A 19440-nucleotide genomic window follows, 5' to 3' on the forward strand; every position below is an offset into this window, starting at 1 on the left:
AAAAAAAAAAAAAAAAAGAACGGAGGCCTTGTATAGAAGCTGCTAACTGGAATGTTTTAGAAAGCCTTTCCATTTTGCATGTCTCTGGGGCTAGAGGACTCCAACCAGAGTCTGAAACCATGATGTTCTACAGGGGATTCTAGCATCAACTGCTAGGGGCACAGAAGCCTTAAGGGACTTCCAAAAGCAGGAGACCAACCGGCATATCCTTGGAGTAGCCCCACCTACCCCAGCTGAAGCTCAGGCCCCACATAAATTTCTGTGGGAATCAGCTTCCAAAGACTGGACCATTCATTGCGCCTGTGTTTCCAGGTCAGCGGTGTACAGTTGACATTGATGAGTGTGTCTCCAAGCCCTGCATGAACCACGGTCTCTGCCATAACACCCAGGGCAGCTACATGTGCGAGTGTCCTCCAGGCTTCAGTGGTATGGACTGTGAGGAGGACATCGATGACTGCCTTGCCAGTGAGTATGCCAGCCTGCTCCCAAGCCCCCAGGGAGAGGAGAACACAGGGGGCAGAGGAGAACTCAGTGGAGGCACTTGCCTCTCAGTGCTGAGGCTGGCCATCCAATAGTTGACCACGTGTCTTTAATCTTTGTACTTTAAAAACCTTCATTTTGAAGCTAGTGGCTTTAGGAGTTAAGGCAGGGTAGTCACTTCTAAGTATTGCCTTACTGATTTTTGTGCATTGACAAAGTGGGAACAATGCTATGAAAGCTTTTTTAAAAAGGCACATCCCTTGAAGTATAATTAACATACAATACACTGCCAGTATTTAAATGTACCAGTCAATAAGTTTTGACCTATGACAACTGAAACCAACACTCAAGATATTGAACATGTCCACCCCCCTGGAAGTATTCTCATCTCTTTTGTAACTTAACTCTCCTTTCCACTTTCCTGTCCCAGGCAACCAGGGATCTATCTCTGTCACTATAGATTTGTGTGAATTTTTTACAGTTTTATATAAATAGAATCATATAATGAAAACTCTTTTTTGAAGAGAGGGAATATGAGTTTTAAAGGTTTTAAAGAGTAATTCTGTTTTGTAATCTTGCTAAATTCACTTATCATTAATTCTAGATTAGTATAGCTTCTGGTTTAGTTTAGATTCCTAGGATTTTTTTATAGAGATAATAAACTATGTTATTTCTAAATAAATACAACTGTTATACCTTTTATTTCTTTTCTGTATTCTTTTATTTCTAAATCTGTATGCATTTTATTTATTTTTCTTGCATTATTGCACTGACTTCAGTAAATGCAGAATAGAAGTGGTGAGAGAAGCCAGTCTTGCCTTGTTCTTGATTCTAAGGGAAAAGCATCAAATTGAGGAATTTACCTCAGTTTACCTCAATTTGGTGAGAATTTTGCAATTTACCTTCAGTTTGCTGAGAATTTTCTTCCTTTTAATAATGAATGAGGGTTACTTTTCTTTCAAGTGATTTTTTCAGTATCTCTTGAGGTGGTAATACTGTTTTTTAAGGTCTTTTAATGTAAGTGAATTATGTTAATTGATTTTCAAATGTTGAACTAACCTTAATTTCTGGGATAAATTCTACTTGGTCATGATGTGTTATCTCTCTCATATATTGTTGGATATTATTTACCCAAATTTTGCTAAGGATTTTTGTATCTGTGTTCATGGGGCATATTGTTCTCTAATTTTCTTATACTATATTTGTATAGTTTTGATAAGAAGGTGATGCTGGCCTCATAGAACAAATCAGGAAGTGTTCCCTTTCTATTTTCTGGAAGACTTTGAGTAGAATTAGTATCATTTCTTCTAAACATCTAGGCCTGGAATTTTCTTTCTGGGAAGGTTTTTAATTATAAATTTAATTCCTTTAATAGGTGTTCAGGGTATCTATTTCTTTTTCATTGAGCTTTGGTGATTTGCATCTTTCAAGGAATGAGTTTTACTTTATCTAAGTTGTCAGAATTGTTGGCATTGAGTCTTTCATGATATTCCTTTATTGTACTTTTAATGTTTATTTTAAAATGGGGTTATTTCCCTTCTCTTATTTCAGATATTGGTTATTTATGTCTTCTCGCTTTTTTCATCTGGTTGCTCTTGGTAGAGCATTATTGGTTTTAGTAATCTATCTATCTCTTTATGTATTATGTGTATGTGTACTTATGTATGTAGGTATGTATTTATTTATAATCTTTTTAATGAATCCAGTTTTAGTTTCATGATTTTTCTCAGTTGTTTTACTGTTTCCTATTTCATTGACTTCTGCTCTTTAGTCTTTTCATTGCCTACTTTGGTTTTAGTTTGCCCTTCTTTTTCTAGTTTCTTAAGATGAAAGTTTACATTTTATTTCATTCTACTACTTCTAAAATAAGCATTTAATGCTATATATTTTCCCTCAAAACACTGCTTTAGCTGTATTTCACAAATTTTGATGTGTCATGTTCTTTTCGTTCAGCTCAAAATACTTTCAGTTTTCCATTTGGATTTGTTCTGTGACTCATAAGTTATTTAGAAGTGTGTTCTTTAGTTTCCAAATACCGTTTGTTGCTGATTCCTTCCAGGTAGCTTTTGTTACTGATTTCTAGTTTAATTCCATTGTGATCAGTGAACATACTTCACATGATTTGAATTACTTTAAATTTATTAAAGCATGTCATATGGCCCAGTGTATGGTCTGTTTTGGTAAATGTTCTGTGTGCATTTGAAAAATGAAATGGGGGAAGAAAGGAAGAGAGTGAGGGAAAAGAAAGCAAAGATAGATTAGTGCAGGGGGCTGATTAATATCTATTCCATCCTACCCCACCCACTCTACCACCACATACACCTTTTGAAAATCTTTATTGATATTTCTGAGATTCTGTGTATTGGGGCATATATTTGATTTACAAATGCAAGTTTGCAGGACAGATACAAGTTTTATGACTATTAAGTTTGCAAAACTGTTAGTGGTATATGTAAAGTTCTTTCCAGGTATTAAACAGATTCTTATTATTAAGAATCTCAAGGAAGTGTTACTGCATTCATTTTCATAAATGGAGGAGTCAGGGCAAAATAGATGCAAAGAAAAGTCAGAATTGTTTCAGTTCTTTGTGTGACTCAGTACAGGGTACTCACCTGTATGAGTCTAAGATTAACTTGATGCTGCTGTTCAGAGTTCTAATTCTTGTGTGCAATGGCTTAGATCCTTGCCAGAATGGAGGTTCCTGTGTAGACGGAGTGAATACTTTCTCCTGCCTTTGCCTTCCGGGCTTCACTGGGGACAGGTGTCAGACAGACATGGATGAGTGTCTGAGTGAACCCTGTAAGAACGGAGGGACCTGCTCTGACTATGTCAACAGTTACACCTGCAAGTGCCAGGCGGGATTTGATGGAGTCCACTGTGAGAACAACATTGACGAGTGCACTGAGAGGTGAGCAGCCCGTGTCCTCAGGCACCAGTGTCTTAGGGGCAAAGGGAGAAACAGGAGGAAACTACAGGGCACAGTACTGGGATCAAGGGACAGGCATAAGGCATCCACTTGGATCCCACCCCATAATCACCTCTTATTTCCTAGTTCCTGATTCCTTGTAGACATCTAGTTACAAGCTCAAAGGTTAGAGGTTGAAAAACTTAGTGAGATGGATCATCATTTGTTGCTTGCATAGGGAACAGAAAGAGCTATAATTCTATTCCATATCCTTTGGGTCTCTTGTTCATTTTAGTTGACAATTTAAAAATTCCTATTTCTTTGCAGATTTGTCATCCCTCTTTAAGTAATTTCTGGGAGGTTTGTTTTCTTTTTTTATTATCAACAAATTTGTCCTGTTTCTCTTCCATAAAGAAATCTAGAGTCAAGAGCTATTTATTTAACACTTCCCTTATAAATTAAATTGACTTAGGGATAAAATGAAATTTGATACATGGAAAGCTGCAGAAGCACTGGGTAAAACTTGGAAACCTTCACTTTCTTTAGGAGCCTCTAATAAGCTCAGACTTTTAAATACTCCTCTAATCTTTTTGGCTGTGCAAAGGAAGCTGAGACTCAGGCTGACTGGCGCCCATTCTAGTTTGGAGAAAGGTAAAGTTTACTGGATATAGGAGTTTTGGGTGCTCAGGAGTATTTGCCTCTGTAATATCTTAGATTCCAGGAACCTTAGTTTTTAAATAGCAGGTCAGAGGAACCAGATTACATAGCTAATGTTGTTCTCCCTGTTTGCTTCTCAGCTCCTGTTTCAACGGTGGCACATGTATCGATGGGATTAACTCCTTCTCTTGCTTGTGCCCTGTGGGCTTCACTGGCCCCTTCTGCCTCCATGAGATCAATGAATGCAACTCTCATCCATGCCTGAATGAAGGAGTATGTGTTGATGGCCTGGGTACCTACCGCTGCATCTGCCCATTGGGCTACACTGGGAAAAACTGTCAGGTAATTAGACTCCATCCCATTCATTCAGCTCCCTCAGAATAGTTGAATATTACACCTATTCCTTTTCTAGGCAGAATAAGCCCCACCCAAAAGAGAAAGTTCTGGGTCTTAGGGATGTCCCTGAGATAAATCTGGAGAGCTTCTTAATAGCTGGTAGATTCCAAAATGGTGACACTGGCAAGATTATATAGATTAACAAATATAAAATTGTTATAACAGGCTAACCAAGAACTGCAGAAAATGCATGTGGGAAATAAGCACATAGATATCATTTAGGAAATACAAAAAGGGAAATAAAGAACAATCAAAATATGATTTTTAAAATTCAGGTACAACATCTAAGGGGATAATGAGAATTATCATGTCTTGCAATATTGTAACAGTCTCAAAAACAAGCTATTCACATGTCTTTTAAATTCAACTATTTACAATAATATACGTTTTCATAGACTCTTATAAGGGAAGGACCCCTCAGAGCTGACTGGTCTAGCCTTTCATTTCATGGAAGAAGAAACTGAGCCCCAGAGGGGCAAAGTAACTTTTCCAGGGTTGCATACCAAACAGCATGGTGTTTAATTTTATGTAGCTTTACCTCTCAGACAATGGTACATGACAGAATAACAGCAGTCCAAAGAATTTAGGAATAAATGGCCAAGTTTAACTAGACTTACAGAGTACACTTCAATAAGGCTTTGCTGTAAGCAGAGGTGCTATAAGCACCTCTGCCTATTAAACAGCTTGTTGCTGATTCTGTGGACCAGGAGGATATTCTTCACGGGGCTCCTGCTTGTTCTCACAGTGTAGACCACAAGTGCTAGTGGAGCGCTCTGCCCTTCCCCCTTTCTTTCACAAAAGGTCTGTATTGTTGAGTACGGCCTTCCTCTCCCCGGGGGCCAGGCCACCACATGTGAGTTTTGGAGAAGGTGCTAGTTCACTTACAGTCTCTGTCTCATGCTTTTCATAAGCCTGAGTTTCTCCCATCAGATAAGCTCTTTGACAGTTTTTAGGTTTATTACCAGGCTTTAAGTCCTTTCACTCATATTCACCACAGACATATTTGATCAAGCCCCGCGTGGATTTCTCACTCAGGAGTAGCACATAGGAGCTGTCTGACAGCGTTAACTCTCTCTTTCTTTCTAGCCCCATAGGGTGGCCATGTTTCTAGACATAAGTGTGACGTAGGGGATAACTTAACCTATTGGGCTTCCTCAAATTCTTAAACTTATGTGGTAAGAATTTTTAAATAGCAGAGCTAAAAGGAATTAGACTGTATAAAATGATTAGATTATCTGGGGACAGTGGATCTAAGTTTAAGGCTTGGGTGAGGGCTCTTTTTTTTAAATTATTAATTAATATGCTTTCCTTTGATTTCTTAAAATGCAGTGTAACTTTTTTTTCATTTCTGCTGTCTGAATGTTGATGTATGTGTATGCCCCTGTTTCAGACCCTGGTGAACCTCTGTAGTCGGTCTCCATGTAAAAACAAAGGGACTTGCATTCAGGAAAAAGCACAGTCCCGATGCCTGTGTCCATCTGGATGGGCTGGTGCTTACTGTGATGTGCCCAATGTCTCCTGTGAGGTGGCGGCCTCCCACAGAGGTGAGCTGTGCCCCCTCAGACTCAAGGGTCAGTCCACAAAGTATCGACTGACCAGCAGCATTTTAGGGCAAATGTTGTTATCGTGGGAGGAGAGGGAAGGGAAGACTAGAGTGGATGGACAAGACTCTGGAGAAAGGGTCTGAAACAGAAGGTGAAAGGGCAGAGGAACAGCTCTAGAGATTCCAAAAAGAAAGGTACTTGAAGTGAAATGAAGGCATATTCCACTTTCAGGGCTTGTTTATTTTTAATATAAAACTGGTACCGAGGATTGTGAACTAGACAAGAATAAAATTTGATGTGTCAACCGGCTGAGATTAGTTGGTCCGAACCTGACGTGTTGTATGCTCTTCCATGATGTCTCTTCCTCCACTGGGTTTCCCAGGGGTGCCCGTTGACCACTTGTGCCAGCACTCAGGCATCTGTATCAGTGCTGGCAACTCGCATCACTGCCAGTGCCCCCTGGGCTACACCGGGAGCTACTGTGAGGATCAGCTTGATGAGTGCTCGTCCAATCCCTGCCAGCACGGAGCCACCTGCAGGGACTTCATCGGTGGATACAGATGTGAGGTGAGTAAGATGAGCAGGGAGAGGTCAGAGACCTCCCAGAAGATGGCACAACTCCTACGAACATTAGCATATTGAGTTTAGCTGCTTATGTCTTATTTTCACAATTTATAGATTTTTTTTTTTTCCAGTTACAATTACAGTGTTTACTAATCACTGTTTTTTTTTTCAGTCCCCCTGTGCAATAAGTTAAAATAGCTCTGGTAAGATATTTTTACAGAGGTCTGGAACCATCTTACTTCCACAGGGTTGCTTCCAGGATTCAAAGCCAACATTCGCCAGCTGGAGTGCATTTCACAGCCCCACCCAGCCCAGCGGCCCCTGGTACTTCCCTGAATAGCAGTTGAGATAGGAGAAGCCACTCTGAGGCGTGTCCCTTTGACCCATGTCATCTTTGTATACAGTCATTGATCAACCAACTAATAATTCTCTCAGAAAAATGTTGCTTAGCCTGTTCTGTGTACTGTCATACTGTTACATGTGTATACCTGAGGATGTGTGTGTCTTTTAAGGGACATGTCATGTCTTCTTAATGTCTGGGCTGGTAATGGTTAGATCAAGATTTTAACAAAAGACCAGAGACATGGATTTGATCCCAATTTAGACCACCAAGCAACACTGAGAAAAGCTTTGCTTGTCTACTTATCATAAATGAGCCAAAGATGGCATCTGTATATTGGTCCCTAAGTTGTTTATTTCTTCACAGCAGGCTGAGACCTGTTAGCTCAAAAACCACTGGAACCAAACTCAAATTTTTACACATCCAATTGTTTTAAACATAGCCTTAATAAGTAGAATTTAGCCACTTAGAGCCTGCCTGCTTTGTATATTCTGCAAACCTGCACCAGACACTGCTAGCCATAGGTAAGATAAGCCCCAGGACATGAAGATACCAAGCCACAGCTGCCCTTCAGAGCTCTCTGATCCAGAGACCCTGGCCTGGCTGCTGAGTGATATCACCAAACACGTCAACCCCATCTCTGTAACCCCCTTCCCTCCAAGTTCATCTGCCCTCCTCTCCTTACCCTCTTTCTCCCTCTGGATGATCTTATGCTGTGAGGGACTCAAAGCATTTCCCAAATAGAGCCACTTCGTGGTCAGTATCTTCTTTCTTGATCAGCCCTAAAAGCCCTGGAACCCCTACCTCTAGCCCAGCTAGCTAGCCCACCTCTCCGGGCCCTCACCCCATACCAGTCAGTTTCTCACACTTAAACATGTAGTTTCCTGAACCTGGAGATCAATACATGTGATATCTTTACTACCATCCACACATACCATTTGAGTGAATCACAGGGTCCTCATCACATACACAGGAATGCATATTTTAGGGGAAGCCTGCACAGGAGGGACAAAAGTTTTGCACAGGCATCATCTGAAATATCGCTCAGAATATTCAGTCCTTGCCTTCCCCTTCAAGTGGCTTTTTATCACTTTCGGCTGGAAGTGATAAATGCCAGTAAGATGTGAGCTAACTCTGCACGAGGTGGTTAATAGAGAGTGTGATGATGCCAGAGAAGCGTACAAGGGCTGGGTAAGGGTTGGGGGAAGAGGGTCACAGTAACTTACCAGATCTCATTTGCTCTCATGGTCTGTGTCCTACAATGGGCCAATATTTCTTGTTCGTTTTGCTTGCTCTTGGCAGTGTGTCCCAGGATATCAGGGTGTCAATTGCGAGTATGAAGTGGATGAGTGCCAGAACCAGCCATGCCAGAATGGAGGCACCTGTATTGACCTTGTGAACCATTTCAAGTGCTCCTGCCCGCCAGGCACTCGGGGTATGAAATCAGCCTTACCTGTCTTCCATCCAGGGCATTCTCTAAGTTATAAATGCATTTTTAGTGTTGAGTGGGTTTTTAAAAATCAAGCATTATTCTGAATCCTGGTAATTCAAGCCATTTCATTCATCTCTTGCCTAGCTCTGATGTTCTGACTCCAATTCTGTCTGGTTGTTGTTGGAATTCATGAAACACAGAATGTGAAAATGACATAAGGTTGCAACAAAGTTAATCTGGTTAGCAAGATTTCTTGGTGCTTCAAGGGAAGACAACTAGTGGCCTCTTGAAAAAATAATTCATATTTACCAGCTCATGTATTTTTTTAAACTTGCCAAGTTTTGCCTCCATAAAGTGGGGAAATGAATGACATGAAAACATTTGCCTATTTTCATAAGCCCAGGGGAGAGCACTGATGGCCCAAGACTGTAACTAAGAATTGCAGTAAGACCTAATGAGATACAACCCTAGATGGTGGATGATGGAGCCATCATTTTGCCAGGGGCATTCCCCTGCCTCCAAACAATCTCTTGGAAGGAGCTTAGAGTATTGTTTTTTAGAAGAGATGTAGTTATAATGGTACCTGCTCTGAGCAGCTTGTGAAAAAAATAAAAAGTAAGAGGCCATCCACAATGGTGGGAAATCAATTCTCATTGTCAAAGAGAATAGAATGTTAGAGAAATATTTATACTGTCTTAGACCTTTGTGTCAGTGAATTTTGATAATTTACCCTTCTTGAGTTCAGAGTTTGGCTAAATTAAAATGGAAGAATACCCCACTAGTAGGCTAGTTATTGAGCAACGAGGTTAACGGGGAATGATGAGTCGCTTCTCTCTTGGTGCTTTCAAAATTCTCTCTTTGTCTTTTATGGTGTGTGTAGGTGTGGATCTCTTTGAGTTTGTCATACTTAGAACTCGTTGAGTTATTATACTGTTGTGTTTGGTTAGATATGTGGAGTGGTATTTATTTCTCCTGGCTTGACTTCTCTGGCCATTGGTGAACATTCCAGAGGACTCTCAAGTCCCACAGCCTCATTGCTAGAGTTACCACTATTGCTTTTCTTTCTATACTCCTGAGCTTTGGATCTTGGCCTGGGTTGCCTCCAGTCCCCCACGTCAAGAGCTAACTGTAACAGTTCTTCTGCCTCAGGCTGAGGTTGACCTCTCTTTTACTTGATAGGTCTGTTCATGACTGCTGGTTCTATTCTGATGGGAGGATAAGCATCTGTGTTCATTTTACTAGCAGTCCATAGAATACCAAATATTCTATGAGAGTGGGAGCACATACTGGTTTGCTTTTACTTTGCAATTTTTGATTTTGTTTGTTAATAGGTAATGTATGCACATGGTCCACAATTTTATACAACCCCCCGCCCCAACACACACACACACACACACACACACACACACACGTAGAAAGAGCATACAGTGAAAAATCTCCTTCCCATATACCTAGTTCTCCTTCTCTCACAAACAAGTAAACACCACTTTTCTTTAGTTTTTTGTGTATCTTTCTTGAGTTTTTTTTTTAATGTATCCTTCAGAGTTTCTTTATGTATATAGAAGCCAAGGACAAAGATATTTTTAATAACCACTTCTTACTCTGAAGATAGATTAGACACAGTATTTTGCACTTGGTTTTTTTTTTTTACTTAGTTGGAGATGTTTCTATATCAAAATATAGAACCTCCTTAATCTTTTCTATTCTGCAGTCCCTTTTATGGGCATACCATATTTTACTTAACCAGTGCCCTAATGATAGAAATGTGAATTGTCTAGCATGTGTATAAGTGTATTTGTAGAATAAATTTTCAGAAATGGAATTGCTGGATTAGAGAATATGTGCATTTGTAATTTTGGTTGATATTACTGAATTGCAATGTATGAGCAAACCTATGGGCTTCTCCTCAATGTGAATGGACATACTCTCATTTAAGAGTCATTTGGTTTTCTTTTTTCTATGGTTTCTCTGTTCATATCTGTATCCTTTTTTCCTGTTATGTTGTTTATCTTAATATTTTACAGAGAACAGATGTCTATGAAACAAAATATAAGTATATTCCCGATGTATTGCTTTTTGTTTTTTAATTTTCTTTATGGGGATTTTTCATGCAGAGATTTTTATTTTTAATCAGGTTGAATTTATCAGTTTTTTTTTTTTATGGTTTCTGTATTTTGAATCCTAGTCAGCAACACTGTTCACATTCTAAGATTATAAAGGAATTCTCACATATTTTCTTCAAGTACTAGAATACTGGAGGACTTTTTCCATATGGCTACTGATTTGTCCCAACACAATTTACTGAATATTTGATCTTTCATACAGTGATTTGAGATGGCACCTTTATCAAATTCTAAATTCCCATGTGCATTTGGGTGTCTTTCTGGACTTTCTTTTTTGTTCTATTATTCTATTAATTTATCAATGCCTCTCTGCTTTAAATATTAAGGATCTTCTTTTTCAGGGTTTTCCAGGCTGTGGTTATAGTTTATTTTTATATATAGTTTTAGAATCAGATTGTCTATTAAAAATCCTGTTAGTATTTTTATTGGAGTCACATTAAATTTGTGAATTTGTGTAAAGAAGACTGACATCTTTATGATGAGGAGTCTTCCTAACCAAACCATAGTGTCTTTCCATTTATTCAAGTTTCCTTTTGAGTCTTTCAGGTCTATTTTAAAGTCTTCATGTAGGTGTAGCACATTTCTTGTTAAGATTATTCTTAGGTATTTTATCTTTTGCTATTGCTATTGAAAATGAGGCCTTTTCTTACATTTTTCTTTTCTTTCCAATAGTCTTGCTATTACAAGTGGCAGGAATACAGAACTGCTTTCCTTTCTTTTGCAATTTTTTGAATTAATTATGAAATCATTTCTAGAATAGTCATTGATTTCTTTTGTTTCTTTCTCAAAAATATTTACAGATACTCATGCTTGATGGCTCATTTACAACTACAGCACATTAAATGAGTTCTGTTTTAAATGGAATAACCTTTGAGCTCTCAACAGGATATTTCCCCTCTGTTTTTTCAATATAAGATATTAGTGCACTTATACTATTTTACAGGAAAAGTCAATTATGTCACTCAAAATTTACTTCCAATTCTTATCAAGAATTCTTCCAATTCTTACTTGTAATCTATTTATTTATTTATTGTTATTTTTTTTAACTGTTTTTATGTTTTGAATCAAAATGAATAAATTAATGAAAATAATGCTAGCTACTCCCTAATGAGCTGCTTCTTTGGGTTGTGCGGGAGAGTACATGTGAAGCCCTGAGTACATTCTTTCCTTACTGGTGACCAAGAGGATGGCAGCTGTCCTGGATCAAGAGTGTGTTTTGCCCTGCCTGACCTAAAAGTTCCCACCGCATACTGAGGAATGTAACCTGACTAATTGTGAAAGTGCCAACAAGGGTGGTTCTCCCTTGCTGGAAAGCAGCGTTCCACGGATTGTTATGATTTTCTCTCTCTCCTCTCTTTCCTCCAGGCCTGCTTTGTGAAGAGAACATTGATGACTGTGCCAGGGGTCCCCACTGCCTTAATGGCGGTCAGTGTGTGGATAAGATTGGGGGCTACAGTTGTCGCTGCTTGCCTGGCTTTGCTGGAGAGCGGTGTGAGGGGGACATCAACGAGTGCCTCTCCAACCCCTGCAGCTCTGAGGGCAGCCTAGACTGCATACAGCTTACCAACGACTACCTGTGTGTCTGCCGCAGTGCCTTTACCGGTGAGCGACTTTCCAGCCTCCCCAGCCACTCTGCCTCGGAGGGGGATTTTAGTGAGGAAACTGGGCCCTGTATGACACATCCCAGACCCGAGTGAAGCTTTTCTCATATGTGAAAAACTAGACCAGCTTAATTCAAGGGCCCAGTTTTTTCTTAGGTCTGTGCTCCATCGATGTTTGCTATTCCTGAGAGACGCTGTCTCTTTTGTTATACATTCATTATATCATATTGTAGCAGAAATATAAAAAAAAGAAATAGAATGTTGGGAGTAGTTGAGCAAAGTAACATTTTTAAATTGAGGTAAAATACACATAACATAAAGTTTACCATCTTTACCATTTTTAAGTATACAGTTCAGTGGTGTTGAGGACATTCACACTGTTATGCTACCATCACCACCATCCATCTCCAGAACTCTTCATCTGACCAAATAACATCTTGTTTTCAGGAACCTTACATCTAACTCTGGTTTCATCACCCTGCCTCCTTTGGCATGTAGTAACTTGAGTTACTGGGTAGTCGCTGCCACTGTGACCTTTCCACCTCTGTGGGAATCCAGAGAGGCTTTAGGGTCTTCTAGGACACTTAAAGGGAGTAGATCCAAATTGGGGTGTGTTTAACCAAAATTAGTTGATGAGGGTTTGAAAAGGAAAACTTCAGAAGTCACAAGTATGACCTGCAGTCTTAAGACTTGGCTGTGTTCATCACAGATTATAAAGATGACCAAGTCCTGCCTCAGAATAGGGACTTTATCATAGACACTTACTAATTATTTCTGGAAGAGGGCAGTTTGGTGACTTTGGGGAGCTAAAATAGTTGTTTATGTCTAAATATGGCAGTATCATCAGATACTCAGAAATCTGTTTTGCACTTCTGGGGTCCGTCCAAATCTTATGCTGTAGAAGTATTCCTTGGGAGTCAGACGAGAGTCTGCAGTAGTCTACTTACTAATAGTTTGGCAAGCTGGACTCTGCTACATTCTGAGCCTATTATATCCAGACATTCTTCCTTCCAATTTTGAAGATGTGCTACCTTTAAGAACTTGGGAATTTTATTAAAAATGGGATGGATTTTGAAATATAGAAGATGCCTAGGTACATTATCAAAAGAGAAACAATCCATTATGAACATCATGCCTTCAAGGCAACACTGGACAGAAAGAATATGAACAATCTGTCTGTAGTCTCATATTGGTCATGATGTGCTTGAGAAGCCAGAAGAGCAGAACTGACTCCTGTTCCTTTCATTACCTCTGAGGCTTCCTTTATCTGGAAACAATGATAAGCACTTACAAAGAAAGAAGGAAATAGATGAAGGAAGGAATGGAGGCCACCTTGAATTGGGGTCCCCTAGTCAGGAAGTGGTGTTTCTACATTTTCTACACTTGTGAATAAAAAATCCTTTGACTCATTGATTGCAATTATGGTGGGGTGCTGATGCTGAGATGAACATCAAGGGACCATCTGTCCCTGAGCCCCGTGCAGATGTAGTGGCTGCTCTTGCTTATTGTCTGCTGCTATGATTTGAAGAAACAAACATCTGTAACTCCTGCCTCGTAATTCTGGTTGGCCAAAATTACTGCTGTTTTAATTTCATTTTAATTTTTAAAGCCATCTCTTCCCTTCCAAGTGCCTGAAGGCCAGATGGGGCCTGAATCCTGCTATTTGCCAAGAGGCCCCAGCATTGCCCCATGTCCCCCCCCATGATTTCATTTGCTTAGTTCAGTTTGTCATGGAACAGTGGGCTCAGGATACCTTCTGTTTTAGAACTGTGCCTAGAGATCATTAACTCTGGGAATATTAAGCTGTGTTTTGAAACAGTGCCAATCAGGTTACAGAAAGGCTAGAAAATGATTGAAAAGAGACGTCACTGATGAAAATTCGCTATAAACTGCAAATCACCCTTTTTCTTAGTTTTTTTCTTTTAATTTTTATCGTAGTATAGTTGATTTACAACGTTGTGTTACTTTCTGCTGTACAGCAAAGTGAATCAGTTATACATATACATATATACACTCTTTTTTAGATTCTTTTCCCACATAGGTCATTACAGAGTATTGAGTAGAGTGTCCTGTGCTATACAGTAGGTCCTTATTAGTTATCTATTTTATATATAGTATTGTGTGTATATGTTAATCACCATTTAGATGTATTGGTCTGGTGTAGCCTCTCTTACGAAATAGATGGTGTTAAAATGCAGTGAACACTTTTGCTAAATGTTTCTTTTGTCTCATGAAAGCTAAAGTGCCTTCAAAAAAAGCTTAGATGTCGTTTTCCTTTTTTTTTTTTTGGAGGGATTAGTCATTTTTTTTGTAAAAAATCTTGTTTTGTGAGTCTTGTTTTGTGAGTCGATTCTTGTTTTGTGAGTCGATTCAGGCACATATGTGTGCCATTTGTGCTTATTACTGTAGATAAGACAGATGAGGGAACTGCCCTGAGTCGGTGATGGGCCACGCATGTTGAGATCCAATGAGTGCCTTCCTCATCCTCTTTTGTTCCCTTAGGCTTAGAACTTAATTCTCATACCTCTCCCTCCTTCTCTCATCCTTTGACTGGCTCACATCCCAGCAGTGTTCTGTTCTGTAACTTGCAGTTACTACTTCTGCCTTTTAAAACACCCTTTCATTTTCTACTCTGAGGTCGTCACTGTGAAACTTTCGTCGATGTGTGTCCCCAGATGCCTTGCCTGAATGGAGGGACCTGTGCTGTGGCCAGCAACATGCCTGATGGTTTCATCTGTCGTTGTCCCCCGGTGAGTGCCATGTTGCCTGTTGAAGGAGGATGCTCTCTTCCACACAGTCTGTGACGAAGCTGAGATTAAACCTGGTGTTTCCGAGCTCTGTGGGGAACTATCTTGGTGGGGACATTTCTTAATTTTAGCCTCTTCAGGAGAAAGTGCTTCAGGTTTCCATTTAGAACTGTTAAAATACTTCCAGAAACAGTGAGCTCCCTGATTTGTGACTGTCAGTCTTCAGAAGCACCAAGGGCAATGGAATGTTCCCTTGAAATCAGGGCTAGTGTCTCTGGCTTCTGGGTCTTGTGCTGGAGGGTAGTCTTGCTGCCCAGATTGGGACAGAGTTGGTTGGAAATGCCACTCTGCTCACATTCCTTGGCAGGGACTGTTTGAGAGCAGGCTGCTTCTTCAACTAGAAGGAAGCCTAACGTTAGCCATTTGCTGTGCAAACACTTTCGCTACTGCCAGAGGCTAAAACCTCTCTAACACAGATCACTATGTGTGGAGAGATACCAAAAGGAAACCTGTCCAGTAACCTTGGCCTGGACTGAGCAAGAAGGCCAAGAACGAAATGGCATAGGAAAGTTTTTTAGACACCTAATACTCTGAAGTGAGTTTTTTCCCCCTATAAAGTCACTGTATGAGTGATCTAATGACGCTTAGGAAAGGTGCTAATAGATACGGTGTCACCTGACTCTTATCCTACCATGAACTGTTGACTTCATTTCTAGAACTGAGCTCTTAGAGTGAGAAAATTCTATATTCATCCTATGGAACCGCCAGCCCTCACCTATAGGTTGACTTGAAGAGGTCTCTTCCTAGAACTTGGTCCAGGAGGCTACACGGAGGGATCTTAGCCAAGGATCTAGTCTTCACCTCCCTAGAGGTGTGGCAGAGTGGGGATTGGGAGGGAAAATGGGTCATGCCCTCAAGAGTCAGCCTGCCATCCTCATTTGTTCCCTGATTTCCACAGGGATTCTCTGGGGCGAGATGCCAGAGCAGCTGTGGACAAGTGAAGTGTAGGAGAGGGGAGCAGTGTGTGCACACAGCCTCAGGACCCCGCTGCTTCTGCCCCAACCCCCAAGACTGCGACTCAGGCTGTGCCAGTAGCCCCTGCCAGCACGGGGGCAGCTGCTACCCGCAGCGCCAGCCTCCTTATTACTCTTGCAAGTGTTCTCCGCCGTTCTGGGGCAGCCACTGTGAATTCTACACAGCTCCCACCAGCACCCCTCCTGCCACCTGTCTGAGCCAGTATTGTGCCGACAAAGCTCGGGATGGCGTCTGCGATGAGGCCTGCAACAGCCATGCCTGCCAGTGGGATGGGGGTGACTGTTCCCTCACCATGGAGAACCCCTGGGCCAACTGCTCCTCCCCGCTTCCCTGCTGGGATTACATCAACAGCCAGTGCGATGAGCTGTGCAACACGGCCGAGTGCCTGTTCGACAACTTTGAATGCCAGAGGAGTGGCAAGACGTGCAAGTAAGCATCCAGGGCCCCCAGAACTGAGGGACGCTGTCACTAACATGCCTTGGTTTCTTGTTCTTGCTCCTAACCACTCCAGTGCTGCAGCCCAAGCTGCCTCTGCTTTTCGGACTGGTGCCCTGGGGCCCTCTTCTTCCTGGCGTCAGCCTTGTCCCAGCGCAGGCTGCCCTGTGCTCTCCCTTGCTGCCGGAGGTGCGGGAACGCTCACTGCACAGCCGCCCTCTCTCTGCCTGTCTCTGCTTCCTCGCCTGCTGCTCTCACAACCTCCTGGGGGAAATAACTTTTGGAAGTGTTGTTACCCACTCTCAGGCAGCCTCTCACTTAACCTGCCTGCAGGATGGATGGAAAGGTCTGTACCTCTCTCTATTTGCCCCATTCCTTTCCCTAAGACAGGGGTTCCCCATCAGGTTTATCAGGAAGCATAAGCTAGCTTAGGCAGCTTAACCCTCCAGGTCTTCATTGTTGCAGTTATACGGGGCTTTGCGGGTTACATAATGACTTTCCATTTAGTCACCCCATTTAGTTTAACTCTGATTAATTTTCGCCAACCTTGTGAGGCACAGGTATTGTTAATGGCCTTTCACAGGTGAGGGAACTGAGACCTAGGAGGTTCAAGAACTTGCCAAAGCACATACAGCTACTCCTGACCTCCTCATTGAGCTAGAGTGGCACAAGTTGTGCTAGGTGGTGGAACCATCAAGGGATGTGAGTCGGGGAGGAGAGGAGAGTGGAAATAAAATGATTTTTGCATCACTGGGCTTTGGGATTCAATTTCCTTTTCCCAGTGTTTGAAAGATGCTGTACAAATTAGATCTGGTACCCTGTGTGGGACACACTGCTCCCCACCTACCTTCCAGAGCTGGGATTCAATCTTGATTAGAAAAGAATTGGGTCATATCAACATAGTCCACTGTACAGCATCTCTTGATGGTACAGGGCTACGATCCAGCTTCTGGAAGCACTCTCTAGAGTCATGTTTTACTTCTGAAAGCCTAGAAGCAATGGATTAAAAAAAAAAATAAAGGAAGCATGAACCAAGTAGATTTTTGTTCCAGATTTGTTTACAGATCTGATTTAACAAGATTATGAGCTGCCTGGGGGCCCATGCGTGTAGTGAGTACAGTTTTGTTTCTCATTCAGAGAGAACTCACTGACACTAAGGGGTGTAGACTATATATGCTCTAAGAAGACAGGGATAGGAGAGTCACAGAAGGCTTCGTGGGGCATTCGGGATCTAATCTGAGCCATAGAAAATGGGTAGGAAAATCCACATTAGTTCCAAGGGGAAACCAAATAGAGCTCCGGTCTGGTCTGAGACCCTTACCTTGTTCTCTTCCTCCTCTGCCTCCCCCTGCCTAGATATGACAAGTACTGTGCAGACCACTTCAAAGACAACCATTGCGACCAGGGATGCAACAGTGAGGAGTGTGGCTGGGATGGGCTGGACTGTGCTGCTGACCGGCCAGAAAACCTGGCAGAGGGCACCCTGGTAATTGTGGTGCTGATGCCACCTGAACAGCTGCTCCAGGATGCCCGCAGCTTCTTGCGGGCACTAGGCACCCTGCTCCACACCAACCTACGCATCAAACGGGATGCCCAGGGGGACCTCATGGTCTACCCCTATTATGGTGAAAAGTCAGCTGCCATGAAGAAGCAGAGACTGACGCGCAGGTCCCTTCCTGGCGATCAAGAACAGGAAGTGGCTGGGTAGGTTTTTAACTTCTGAACTTCTTAAAGCTTAATTTTATCAAGCTGAGCACTTTGATACGCAGAAGTCATAACTGCACCTATAAAAATGAAAGGTCAGAAAAACAACAGCCAACCAAGTAACACAGGCCCATGATCCCAGTATTCACAGTTAGTGCTAAAGGTTTGCCTTGATTTTGGGATCCTGAAAAGTGGGCTGGAGCCAGTGGGGGGCGGGATGTCAGGACGGCCTCCTCAAGTGCTAGAATCTCTAACCGTTTGCCAGAGTTACCTTAAATCCCTCTAGTAATGACTCCTCGTTGTATGAATCCTGGCCTTCTTTTCAAGCCTCTCCATTTATGTCTCTTTGACAATGGTGATGTTCTGCATATGTTCTGTCATTCACACCCCACATTGTTAGTATATCTCACAGTGTTCAACTCGATAGCTAGCTGAAGTACAGATGCAGAGACAAAGGAGAGTAAGGAACAAAAACAAGGGGCAGGGGTGTATTTTTAGAGTGGCTCTATGTACCGTTGAGTACGTTGGAACGGGTAGGAGAAGCCCACCAAAGACAGCTTCACCCCATTTTCTCACTTTGTCTCATGTTGCCTAAGTCAGAATGCTTAGACTCAGCCAAACCAAGGATAACGAGACATCTCCCAAGTGAGAATTAGTGTTTAGGATCTAGATGGATAGCATCTTAATTTCTGAGATCTTTCTGGAGGCAGCATCCAGAGGTGGAGAGCCTGAGGCTGAGGGTGAGGAAGAAGGCTCATGTCACCCTCTCTAACTCAGATTCCTGGACTGACACCCTTCCGTTTTCTCACCATTTCCCTTTTACCTCTTTCCCCTCGGCTTCCCACAGCTCTCAGGTATTCCTGGAAATTGACAACCGCCAGTGTGTTCAAGATTCAGACCAGTGCTTCAAGAATACGGATGCAGCAGCAGCTCTTCTGGCGTCTCACGCCATCCAGGGGACCCTGTCGTACCCTCTTGTGTCTGTTGTCAGTGAGTAGCACTAGAATTAAGGGGAAAGTATGGGGAGGAAGGTGTCTCTTGGGGGCAGAAAGAACAGGGCATAGTTTACAATGTGCAGCTCTCTATTTCTCAGGGCTGGTGAGGTCAAAGTTGTTCTCTAAAGGAATGTAGGGGGAATATTGAGGGGTGGATGTTTTATTCATCACTTTTCCCTGTCTCTCTGCACTTTCAGGTGAATCCCTGACCCCAAAACGCACCCAGCTTATCTATCTACTTGCTGTTGCTGTTGTTATTGTCTTGTTTATTATCCTGCTGGGGGTTATCATGGCAAAACGAAAGCGTAAGCATGGCTCCCTCTGGCTGCCTGAAGGCTTCACCCTTCGCCGTGACTCCAGCAATCACAAACGTCGTGAGCCAGTGGGACAGGATGCCGTGGGGCTGAAGTAAGGGAGTCTGCCACCAAGCTACCATTCACAGTAATAATGAGCATGGATAAGAGGAAAATCAGATCTTGTTG

The 19440-nt window shown here is 41.9% G+C and overlaps 1 protein-coding gene across 1 annotated transcript in view; it reads left to right on the plus strand.

The window, feature by feature from the left end:
* NOTCH2 (notch receptor 2) overlaps positions 1–19440 on the plus strand; it is a 176504-nt gene that overhangs the window by 147540 nt on the left and 9524 nt on the right. Inside the window, exons 17-28 of the mRNA XM_061183611.1 lie at positions 313–465; positions 3160–3388; positions 4183–4384; positions 5829–5982; positions 6365–6549; positions 8189–8321; positions 11807–12043; positions 14680–14792; positions 15748–16253; positions 17616–17963; positions 18811–18953; positions 19156–19366. Of these exons, the coding sequence (XP_061039594.1) occupies positions 313–465; positions 3160–3388; positions 4183–4384; positions 5829–5982; positions 6365–6549; positions 8189–8321; positions 11807–12043; positions 14680–14792; positions 15748–16253; positions 17616–17963; positions 18811–18953; positions 19156–19366 (2614 nt within the window). The remainder of the gene's footprint in view (positions 1–312; positions 466–3159; positions 3389–4182; positions 4385–5828; positions 5983–6364; positions 6550–8188; positions 8322–11806; positions 12044–14679; positions 14793–15747; positions 16254–17615; positions 17964–18810; positions 18954–19155; positions 19367–19440) is intronic.

The sequence above is a fragment of the Eubalaena glacialis genome, chromosome 3, assembly GCF_028564815.1.
Source record: "Eubalaena glacialis isolate mEubGla1 chromosome 3, mEubGla1.1.hap2.+ XY, whole genome shotgun sequence".
Taxonomy (NCBI): Eukaryota; Metazoa; Chordata; class Mammalia; order Artiodactyla; family Balaenidae; genus Eubalaena; species Eubalaena glacialis.